The sequence below is a fragment of the Scatophagus argus genome, chromosome 20 (assembly GCF_020382885.2).
Source record: "Scatophagus argus isolate fScaArg1 chromosome 20, fScaArg1.pri, whole genome shotgun sequence".
NCBI lineage: Eukaryota > Metazoa > Chordata > Actinopteri > Scatophagidae > Scatophagus > Scatophagus argus.
In genome coordinates, this window is record NC_058512.1 from 18,987,792 (window position 1) to 19,000,298 (window position 12,507).

The following is a 12,507-nucleotide window of genomic DNA, read 5'->3' on the forward strand; positions in this document are numbered from 1 at the left end:
TTATACAAGTTGTTGTACAAATTAATATCCAGATAATATCGCATTACAAAGTTAATATCTTGTTAAAATCTTGTTCCCACAAATTAATGTTAACACAGTATCTCAATGTTTTGTTCACATGAACTTGTTTGTACAGATTCATCTTTTTCAGTTAGTACCTCATTATTATCATCTTTCAGTTATTTGCTAAAATTTGTTTGCACAAGATATTTTGTTTATAGCAGTTGTTTGTTTGTTTACATAAATATTCATACTTACTCATAGAAGTTATTATCTGTTTTCACATCTTGTTCATAGACCTTAATGCCTTATTAGTGTCTTGTTTACCTGAAGGGTGATCTAGTTTGTACAAGTTATAATTTTGTATATCAGCAGAATCAATGTATGTTGTGGTGTACACAAAAAAAAAAAAAAAAAAAGAAAAAAAAAAAATCACACACACTCATACAATGCACAATCCTGTTTCGAGGAACATTAATCTGTGAAGAAATACAAGCAAATTCAAATTCATTCTTTTTCTGTCAACGCGCCCACTGCTGCTACAAAATAAATTGACTAGTTGTGTTTACAATGCTATTTTAAATACAGAACACAGAAAACATCACTACAGTAAAAGTTGTTAACAGAAGCTAAAAGTTACCTTGTTTATTCGTTTCTTTTAATAGTTATCATTATGATCAGAGTACAGTGTCACTTCACTGCTTGGGGTTATTTCCCATGAAATAATGCTTGTTTTGTGCCATTAGGAGACAATATTTGCTATTTTCATTGATTATGAGTTCAGGGAACACACTATAGAATAACATGTTGTAAACATACAAACGTGAGTTTTTGAGACTTAACATACAACTTGTCAACATGCAATATTTGACAATTAAAACAAACACATTTCTTCGTCTTCTTCTGCCCTGATTTATGTTCAAATAATATATTTTAAAAAATGTTATTTATATTGATTTGCAAACTAAATAATCGTGACTGGCACAGCAAATCCCACCGGCACCATGGTCTTAGAGCATCACCGGCTAGAAAACAATAGTTTCTCCTCATTTCAAACGGTATTGCAGAAACCAGTCAACATGTTTGACACAATTCAGGCAGAAGCTGTTTAAAAAGGGACAGCAGATGAAAAGATTTCCTGTAGGAAAATATTTGATATCAGTGACTCACACAGTTTTTACTCACTGTTTAAAAAAAAATAATAATAATAAAAAAAAAAAGGTCACCAGTGTGCGGGTCTGGCGTGAAGAACAATCACATAGAAGGATTTTTCTCTTTTTTTTTCCCCCCTAAAACACAACAAACAAGATCATAACAGTATCAAACTTCATTAAGTGCAAGCCTACAATATTTTAATTGTTATAACTGTCAACACAAGAGAACATGGAAATATTGATCTTACAATGAAAATGAAGAAAATGTATAAACGGCTCACTTTCCCAGACACATGTAAAATGGAGAAAACAGTGGTGGTTTTCCTCTGTCTCTCTTCAAGTTCTTGGAAAGTTGGAATGTAACATTTTTAAACTTTTTTTTTTTTTTTTTAAAAAAAAAAAAGGCCAAAGAGCAAGCAGGCCTCATGAACGTTTTGCTCCTCCTTAATTTCTACCTCATATTTCATTACACAGACTTTCTAAATACTGAACAAACACATCTGCCAAAACATCTCTTTACATTACCTGTACACATACTCAGCAAAGTCAATAAATATAACAAACACTAAAAATAGTGTTCTTCTTCTTCATATTATTATTATTACTGTCAGGTCAAAAATCTTGATTTCAACCAGACAGCTTGGCCACTTCCTGTATCAATCAATTATTTAAACATTTTGGTCAAGTTCGGTTAACTCTCAGCTTGTCATCACAACGGCCTGTGCAATCACTCCCCTTGCTGGTGCCAGAAATAAATCACTAATGGCAATGTCTGATAACGTTCTGACTTTGTATACCTGTCTTCAGCTCATTTCTACTTTGGGATATGTTAACACGTGGAGCATATGAAACTGTCCAAGCAAAATTTAAAGGCAAAAAAATATTACATATTGATAATTTAGTTTTCAGCTATTCCAAGACCTTTAGCTGCATTGGGGGTGAAAAAAAGTCGAATTTCAAAGGATAAGTCAGATGATATTATGTACTTTTCTAATCATCCATAAATTTTTTGAAAAGTTCCAAGCCAACAACGAATGTACTGAACCAACATGGAGGTTTCAGAGGTGGTACCTTTACCTTTCACCAAGTCATCTCCTCCGTTATCAAACTAGATTGTCTTCATTTGCCGACTCAACTACTAATGTAGAGGCCCAAGAAACACATGCACTGGCGCCATTTACTTCCCAACCCATGACAATTTCAAATCTACGAGTGTTTTTTATATCCTTAAAGGAACAGTAAAATTCAATCATTATCTACTCATTTTTTTAGTCCACAAAATATTTCTGGAGCTTTCCAGCAAAAAGTACTGTATCACTCTCCAGAATAATTGAAGAAGCTTGCTTCAAAATGTAAAAAAAGAAGAAAAAAAGAAGAAAAAAAAAACTGAAAATGGACCCATGCAACTTGTCTGATGTAATCAAAGTCAGCAGAAGGCCTGAGATAACAAACTGATTTGAAAAGACTTTATTTACACCCCTTTTTTAAGCCAAAATCCTCTACTGCAGCCACTAAGTTGAAAGCATTAGTGTGCACAGATAGGTGAGAGGATACGTGAGCTCTCACGTGTGTGTGTGTACAGTGAAAATACTGGTTTAAAAAAAGGTGTAAATCAGGTGTAAAAATATCCTTTCAATTCAGTTTGAGACCTCAGAACTGAATAAGGACTGATAATGATTGAATTTTCATTTCCGGGTCAATTGTTCATTTAAAGACGGAGACCATTCTTTGTGGCTAACATAACAAAACTGACACATTTCTTTGCCTTTTTGCATGCAAATACAGCACAGTGATATGGAAAAGGAATAATTATCACTTTCAAAACGCACAAGACCGAAACAATGGACGATTAAAGGTATTTGTTAGATTGCTGGTTAATGACATGAAGGACTGTGATATATTTTACAACTAATGAGGGCTCACAACACACAACAGAACATGAACTCATGCACCTCAGCCTGCTACAAGTTAAGCTGTTATACAGCAAATACAAAAATCCAGACCAGAATTAACATTTTTTTTTTTGGTGAAAAATTTCAACTTAGTGTGCAAAATAACGTGCTGACATTATACTTGTTTTTAAAGTTTTGAGTTTTATCCCTGTGTTCTTTCTTGACACAACCCTGCTTTGCCCTCATGCAGATGGATAAAGTCACATCTGAAAGCTGTCCAGGATTCTTCCATCCTCTATCCTTTAAGTTTACACAACTTTCACTGTAATAAACAATAATAAATATTACTTAATGAAATAAAAAAAAACCTCACAAAACCAGGACTCTCAATTTCTTTACAATTGTCTGACATGAGGATTAAAGTTAGAGACTGCAGTTTTTACCTCACACGCGGACGGGGAATGGCGAGTTGAAAAGTCATTTGCGACGTCCCACTTGTTTGTTTACTCTTTCGTCTTATGCTTATATTTATGAGGCAAGTCGCTGAGACTCAAAATATGGAATTTACACTGTGTTAAACTCTCTGGCTTATCTATGTGAACATTTTAATGTTGCCCTACATTTGCTTTCACAAGTAACAGTTAATGCAGAACATGAACAATGTGCTAAATCAGTTATTTCATTTTCTGTTTAAAAAAAAAAAAAGAAGAAGAAGAAAGAAAGACAACTGAGAGGGCTCCGGCAGCTGAGTCTGTATGTACACATATGCCATTCTGCCCTGTTAGTAGCCTTCCAGTGATTCATCCCAAAATAAGCTCTGCACATCCAACATGGTTGCCAGCTCCAAAATATGCTTCTGTAGAAGACTGCTCTCCACTGTGTCCTGTTTGGGGAGCTCAGGGTATGACTCTGGGAAGCTCCGGGACTCCTGCAAACACAACATCAAACGTCACACAAACATAGCAACAAACATGCTTTCAAGGCCCAGGGTAGAAGGAGTGAATTCTAGAAAACCTAGCACATTTATTCTTCAACATAGTCCCCTTCTACATTTGCAAACTTAGCATGGCGGTCATGGAGCATATGGATCCCCTTCTTTGGAGAAGTCAGTGTCTTGGACCTCCAGAAAGTGGTCCACATCAGTGATATCATCATCATCACTGTCAAAATGGCACCAAGTGAATTCCTTCTTCACCAAGAAGTAGTAGTCTCAGGGTGCCAGATCAAGTGAATAAGTTCTGTGTTCCTGGATGGTAGCCACAATGGACTTGTGGGCTAGAGCCTTGTCCTGGTGGAAATGGAATTGGAGACCACCGGCAGTAGTCCCTTTGTATCCCAAAAAACATAAACCACCTTGGCTGCATCTCACTAACACAGTTCTTTTGGGAGCCAGAGACTCTGGGTGTTTCCACTGTTTGTTCTTTCGTCTCTGGTTAGCAGTAGGGAACCACAGTTAAGAACTGCTGGAAAAATCTCTCGCTCTCAGTATAGCAATACTGTGGCTTGACATACTGTACAGAATATGCTTCTCATCTGGCCAATGGAATTTCAAGACTCAGAGAGCTAACACCTTGGTCATTTGGAGTTTATGGTGCATAACTGCATGGATATGTTTCTGGGAGATATCCAGCTCTGTGGCAATGTATCGTTTTGATATCTGGTGGTGACAGTGGCTGACCATTCAGGATAGGGGACTTGCAATTTTCAGTTACTCAAAACAGAAATACCACAGGGTATTGACTTTGAATCTTTCTGCCTAATCACTCAAAGAGCCCAACTGGAAAGTGAGACCTGTATGGCTCGTCTCCTTCAACCATAGGCTCTGAACTCACACTATAGCAGTGCTTCTCAAATAGTGGGGCGCGCCCCCCTGGGGGGGCGCGGTGCGATGCCAGGGGGGGCGCGTGTGACCCTGGGGAACATGCTTTTTTTGCCGTACTAGAATAAAGTGTAATTGCACATCCACTACAGTAGTTGGCAGTGGCGCTCTCATTGTCAGAGTGTGCGCAGGGAGTATTAGCTCTATGGTGTAGCGGCTTTTTTGCACCGAGCAGGCGATATGAAGTGCAGTAAACGAACCCTTAAGAGACAACATGAAGACATTTTTAACAGGGATGAGAAGAAAGGCGGAGAGAGACGAAGATAATGAGACAAAAGTAACTCACCCGAAAGCTAAGACGAGGAAATATGACGAAGCATATGTAGCGCTTGGCTTCACTGACTACAGTGGGAGACGACAGACCGGTGTGTTTACTGTCTAAAAATGTTGGCAGCGGACAGCATGAAGCCAAATAAATGAAGGCCCCACTTGAAGACATTACATCCCAATCATGCTGATAAGCCGCTGGAGTTTTTTCAGCCAAAACGTGCCGAATATTGCCAACGATCATCCCGCTTTGTGAATGCTACTTCAGTAAACCAGCGAGAATTGTTAGCATCCTATTATTACATATTATTAAATATTATTACATATTATTATTACTATTATTTATAGTCGGGGGGGGGGGGGGGGCGCAAATTGTTTTCTACTTGCTGGGGGGGGGGGCGCAACAGAAAATAATTGAGAAGCACTGCACTATAGAGACAAAAGTACTGGGGCCGACCAGTAATGTCATTGCATTCTAAATACACAGACCAGTATTAATGTCACTGACCAATAATTATCCAAATTGGATTTCGTCTCTCACAATTATTTTTGCTTCTTTTTCATTTATTGAGGAAAATGTCAGTAAAAAGGTTGTTGACGAAAACGATAAAAATTATTAGTTAACGAAATTAACTAAATAAAAACTAACGCATGAGGACAAAAACTCTGACAAAGTCTACTGACATTTTCCTAAACAAATAAAAACAGGAATTAACACTGACACAGACAGCTCTGCAGCTGTAACAGCTTCCACTCTTCTGGGAAGGCTTTCCACAAAATATTGGAGTGTTTATGAGATAATTTTTGTCCAATCACACAGTAAAGAATTGGTGAGGTCAGGAACTGTTGTTGGACAAAATCTCAACCTCATTTCCATTTCATCCCAAAGGTGTTGGATGGGGTTGAGGTCAGGGCTCTCTGCAGGCCAGTCAAGTTCTTCCACACCAAACTCATCACATGTCTTTATGGAGCTTTGCTTTGTGCACTGGGACACAGTCATGCTGGAATAGAAAAGGACCTTCAACAAACTGTTTCCACAAAGTTGGAAGCATAGCAAAATGTCTTGGTATGCTGAAACATTAAGATTTCTCTTCAGTGGAAGTAGGGGGCCTAGTCCAACCCCTGAAAAACAGCTCCATAAAGAGGTGTCTGAATAGTACTACTAAATTTCTGGCATTACTAGCTGTCCTGTCCAGACTAAGGTGAGGATTTTTCTTAACCTTTGCCAAAACAGTTCCTGAACGCACAGATCTTAGCTTCATCAGCTTGGTATAATCTCTGTTATCAGCAGAGTGTACAGAAGGAAAACTGAGCTTTTTGCAAAAAATGGGTCTCATAAATATTACCTGTTAGTTAGGCAACCACTCCCAAGTTATTGCACTGCTGTAATTAAGTATTATCTTGTTTCAACTGCGATGTCCTCTGCTCAACATAGATCCAGATTAATGACAGCTTAGCTTGATGTTTGAAATGAACATCCACAGAGCAAGAGACAACACAGCCCCTGAACGTCACTGGAGAGCAAACATCATCGTTGTGCAACAGCTCCTGAACACTGTTCTCAAATTTAAACACCATTTTACTCTGGGTGGAGGGTTGAAATCAAGACAAAACGTATATTCATGTACACCAAACACAAGACATTAGATGAGGCATAAGACATTTATACCAATGTATGATCACTCACTGTGTGTTTTTAGTTGCAATGAGCACAAACTACTCTGTAACACTGTAGGGAAAAGGGAAAATAAAAAAAAGGTTGAAACTCAGATTGCAGATTGGGGCGTTTTTTTGGGGGAGGGGGGCACATAAATATTCATCAGATTTCATGTGACTGTATGATGTTGACTGCTGTCTTATACACTTCTAAAAACAATAACTGGTCAATGAATAACCTACTTGTTCACTTAACTTTTGTTGGGTATAGAAAACCCAAAATTGTGAACTTCCATGTGAACGGTCAGACATTGGTGGCCAAGTTCTTTCTTCCTCTAAAAAACTGAATTTGAGACCTTCACTCCCTGGTTTGGATGCTCTTTTAAAACAGCTGGACAGTGTAAGGTCACTGAGGGAAACAAACAGCAAACATTGCTGAGAATGCTGACATACTAATTATGGGAACGTGTATTACAGGTGAAATGTGCACATTTGGCAGTTTTTTTTTTCATCACAGAACTTCTATGAGACTGTTTTCCAAGTGAAGAAGGGTTATAGATGTGCAACGCACTTAAAACATATAACTGGACAGAAACACCTGATTGGAGCTGGAGTTAAATGGTTCAAATATAGTTCACAGAGTTGAGACTCTTATTAGTTTTCCATTCTATGCCATGTTTAGCATCTCTATAGCAACCTACAGCTTGATTTTATTTGCATCTAATTGAAATACCAATACTGTTATAGCATCTGGACTTCAGTAAGAAAATTCACAATAAATTGATTTGATTTGTTTGTTTGTTTTTTTAAATTTTTTCTTGTTTTCTGTTTTTAAATCAAATGCTTTGCACACATCATATATTCCTATAGATATGACATTGACAAGAAATGCAAACCTAAGTGATTAGGTTGTTTCATCACTTCTGTTTTTGTAGAACACAAATTGCTACCTTTTAAATATCTTTTCTGCCTTTTTTTGAACACGTGATGTGATGATGATAAGCAAACCAGCGTTTAGGGGTATAAGCAGCAGCACCTGTGCATTTGTAGTGCAGTACAGTGATCGATTAGCTTAGACGCAGATGAAGTGTGCATCGGGAACAGTAACTTACCCGAAAGAGTTTATGTAGTCTCAGGGCAGCTGAGCAGAAGACAAAGCGGATAAGCAGCAGTCGAAGGAATTCGTCCCCAAAGAATTGTAAAAAGGCCTGATCTGTGAAACAAGAAGTGAAAACAAGCTCATTAACTGATGAGTTGACCAAGAGATACTGATAACTGTTTAATCATTTAAATAATTGAATAAAGCACAAGTGCCAAGCGTTCACTTTCATTCTCATTGTCAGTTTCTCAAATGTGAGAATCACTCTTGTGTATCATTATCACCTGAGTATCTTTGGTTTTGGATTGTTGGTCTTTCTCACCATTTTCTAAACCAAAGGATTAATAAGAGCTGCACATACACGCACAAACTTGTTCTCTCTACGCTGTCTAATATCAGTCACTAATCTCCTCCCACCAAACCCTCAAGTTTAAACACCAGCAGCAAGACTCAGTCTGGCTGCGAAACCTCACGCCTTACAGATTTCGCTCTCCGGGCCACAGGTCTCACCAAGACCCTGGTCCCATTGTCCACCCATTATTCCCCTACTTTTCTCATCATACCTCTTTGCTACTTGTCGATACAAATATAAAGAGCCTGAAGCTCCACGTGGAACCAGGATATGTTCACTTACATGTGTGCCATTGTAGGCAAAGGAGCCTACCACAGTGCGCATGCGTCGATACGTGTGCAGCCTGTTACAGACGCTCCCGATCTTTCTCACTCAAGAATTTCCCTCCAGGGATTAATAAAGGAATTCTGATCTGATTCTGATTCTGATTATTGGAAATTTTTCACAAATTCAGTCGCCACTGAATCAGGCTTTCACCATCTGAAGGGACGTACATCTGCATTTATGTAAACAGCCAATAGGAGTGCTTTCTCTTTAAAATTACCTGTGATTTTATTATTATTATCATCATTATTATTATTATTGCTATTAGTTCACAGCAGAGGAACAAGAAAAAGAAGAAAAATTACAACAAAAGGTCACCATCTGGACACGAACAAAGGACACTGTGGTTCACAGTTAGTGCTGTTAAAACCTTGACTATAAGGGCACCTCATAACAAGCACCATAAGGCATATATGAAGACAAAGATAAAAGAAAAAAAACTGAAAGATTCAGTGGGACATGTGTTACCTATGGTTCGTGATCGAGTTATCATCTGCCCAATGTCACGGTATACTTTGCGAAGAAAATCTTGAGCCCTCTCCCACAGTCCTCGTCGTACGTTGCTTAAGCCACACACTGAGGAGAAAGCCAGGAGTGGGCTGTAGAGGAACAAAGTGAAGAGACTCCCACGCTGAGACTGATCTGAACAGGTGAGCAGAGACATGGTACAAGTAAGGACACATTTTAAAATGTTAAAACCCAGTGAAAGCAGCAGTCTTACTAACTTCAACAATTACATACATACATAGGCCTACCTAAAAATGTGAGTACATTTTACATCCCTAAGGTTAATAAAGTTTTCAATCATAACATTAATTTATACACTTTTTATTAAAATTCAGAAAAAAACACAGACTAACTGCAACATGCAAAGCATGTGCTTGGTAATAGTCAGCAAATCTCATGTGCAGACCAAAATGAACAGTGAACATATCTACTAAAAAAGTATTGTGTGTGTATCAAAGCCTGATATATGTTCTTCCTCTGTGACACAGAGCACAATTTGTTATTCAAAAGCTACTAAAAACACATCAATGATCCACACTGGGTGCACTGGGTGACATGCTCCTTCGTTACCATGAATACGCACACTGTAGTTTGTTTTGACTCAATCTCATCTTCCTGCTGAGACATATATACTATATAGACAAAAGTAGCCAGACACACCAGAAGAATTTGACCGCACCTCACAGAGCCCTGACCTCAAAACCCAGCAAACACCTTTGAGATGGAAATGGAAAGGAGATTATGAATCTCCTTGTGAATGGAGAAAAATTCCCTCAGAAACACTCCAAAATCTTGTGGAAAGCCTTCCCAGGAGAGTGAAAGCTGTTATAGCTGTAAAGCGGTCTATGTATGTAGAATGCAATTCATTAATGGCCCTGATGATCGGTCTATATAGACTTTTGTCTATATAGTGTACTTACCAGAGAACCAAAAAAACTGCACTGTTTTACTCATGTTTGATTAACATCTTGACACTTAACATTCACTTGTGAGTCACTTTTAAATATTCAAGTCTTCAGTAGAAACCAGTGGGGCTTGGAGCTGAGAGCCACAGAAAGAGTGAGAACGTCACAAAGTCTTGAGAGACTGACTAACAAATTGTTATCACTTGAATTATCGTTTAATGACACACACCTTGTACACTCTTGGGATACACTGTAGGTGACAGTAGGCACACCAGAGGCTGGCCAAACAGATTTGTGAAATTCTATTAGGAAAAACAAAATACAGAAGAAGTCATATTAATCATAAGGATATACATTCAGTGTCACCATATCATATAAACAATGACAGTTGTACAAACATTATGGACAGTTCCCATAGTTTGAATGCTTTGGGATATATAAACAGGAAGTATAACGCTGCAACAGAGTTAGCTGTGGGCTACAACTTGAGCTCTTTTATTTTTGCCGACATTTGTCTACATTTTGGAAAACTTGTGTCATTAAAATTATCATGCATTAGCAGCTCCTGTTTGCAACGCAATGTATCCAAGCATGTACAGAAAACTATCAGTGGGTTATTTTTGTATTGAAGAAAGCTTAAAAACACGATAAGGCTAGTTGCGTTATGAAGAAAGTCTTTTTTTATGATGTATAAGCCGATTTATGGATATTCGATTATCTTTGGAAAATGCAAGCAGCGCTGAATCTTAAAAGGCATGTTCAGATTTTGATGCAAATTCTGGCAATCTTGCACAATGTGTGCATCTACAAGTACTTCAGTTCTCCAAATAGTTCTAATACCTCTGATACGCATGTTTTATTCCAAGCAGTTTAACCTAGCTACATACCTTGTAGGCTCCGCTGTTTGAAGAATCCACAATGACAAAAAGTGGCTTCCGCGTGAAAGGGAATAAATCCCCTGGATGAAGGCTGCAACGTCACAAACAAGTAAAGGTCAGAAAGGTACGTTTCTATACCTTCATGTCTATGGTGACCTTCAACACTGCCTACCCAAATTCCCCCAATGATTAATAAAGTATTTTGATTCTGACTCTGACAGAAGCACTGTTGCCTCATAGCAAGAGGGTTCCAGGTTCGAATCCCGGTCTGGGCCCTTCTGTGTGGAGTTTGCATGTTCTCCCTGTGCCTGTGTGAGTACATTGCCCCTACGTGTGAGTGCGAGAGTGTGTGGTTGTCTGTCTTTGTGTGTTGGCCCTGTGATTGACTGGGGACCAGTCCAGGGTGAACCCCGCCTCTCGCCCGTAGTCAGCTGGGATAGGCTCCAGCTCCCCCGCGACCCTGACGGATAAGCGGTATAGAAAATGGATGGATGGATAGACTCTTGACAGATGGATGTGTCTCAATATACTGGATGTGTACACATGGTGAGAGTATCTAAACCTGTTATTCTAGAGAGGAGGCGGCAGGCAGACAGATGGTCAGATAGATGCTATTTGTCATTAGTCACAACAAGCAAGAATGCTTGCAATGACTGTCCTCTTGGATTATGTCTAACAACTGCCAACTAACTATGAACACAGGAAGCATGAGAATTGGGTATATTACTGGGTATATTTTTCATATTTCAGGGCATTAACAACCTTCTTCTGTTGTTTGTTCTGAAACATTTCAGAATTTTAGCTTTTTCAGTGTTTCAAAAACAAAAGAAGATGCTAAATGCATTCTCACCAGTGCATTTCTTTCTGGGCTTGATTCCTCTTCTGCACCATTTCTCCATTCACCACATCTCGATTTGTATTTGTGAGAACTCCTCCAAAGTCATATGGTCCTACAGGAAATGCTTAGAGATATAAGCTTAATTGCTTCAAATTTAAATACACAAACACCTTTTCACATACAGATCAGATATTTCGCTTGAACTCTACATTGTATTGGTTAGCATCATGGCATTATGTTAGCAGATGGAACTAATACCAATATCGTCTTTTATGTTCTTTACTATAAAAATCTGCTGTAATCAGACAAATTTTAAATCTCTCCACAATGTGCGGTGACAATAATGAAAAACGTGAAGTGAGTTTTTTGAGCAGGTCAAATATATATATATATATACACAAAGTCAAATCAAAGTGTGCGATTTCAAAAACCAACAAACTGCAGCGAAAAAGGATTGTGTGTTGCAGGGCTTTGCAGAGTGTTGTATGGGGAGGACAAAGCACAGCGGAGGGAAAGAGTCACCGCTCTGCTGCTGAGACCTGGGAAGCTCTGGAAGAGAGAGAGCCGCTGACAGACCTGGACTCTCTGGAGGGTCACACCTTGTGTTTCGGTTATGTTTTGTCTTTTGGTTTTCAGTCCATGTGCCATGTTTCATGTGTGTCTTGTCATGTGTTTCCATCTATTATGTTCCAGATTTTTGTCATGTCCTGTTTTATTTTGAAAGTGTCACTTCCTCTGCGTGTCTCTTTTTCATGT

The 12,507-nt window shown here is 38.5% G+C and overlaps 1 protein-coding gene across 2 annotated transcripts in view; it reads right to left on the minus strand.

The window, feature by feature from the left end:
* Positions 1-630: 630 nt before the first annotated feature.
* The window catches only part of scai (suppressor of cancer cell invasion), a 29,499-nt gene continuing 17,622 nt past the window's right edge, over positions 631-12,507 (minus strand). Inside the window, exons 12-17 of one of the 2 annotated variants that reach the window (XM_046375444.1) lie at positions 11,764-11,863; positions 10,923-11,004; positions 10,265-10,337; positions 9,092-9,265; positions 7,961-8,061; positions 631-3,974 (exon numbers count right to left, since the gene is read on the minus strand). In XM_046375444.1, the coding sequence (XP_046231400.1) occupies positions 3,828-3,974; positions 7,961-8,061; positions 9,092-9,265; positions 10,265-10,337; positions 10,923-11,004; positions 11,764-11,863 (677 nt within the window). In that variant the 3' untranslated portion in view covers positions 631-3,827. Of the gene's footprint in view, positions 3,975-7,960; positions 8,062-9,091; positions 9,266-10,264; positions 10,338-10,922; positions 11,005-11,763; positions 11,876-12,507 lie in introns of both variants that reach the window. The other variant, XM_046375443.1, reaches the window with a different exon arrangement.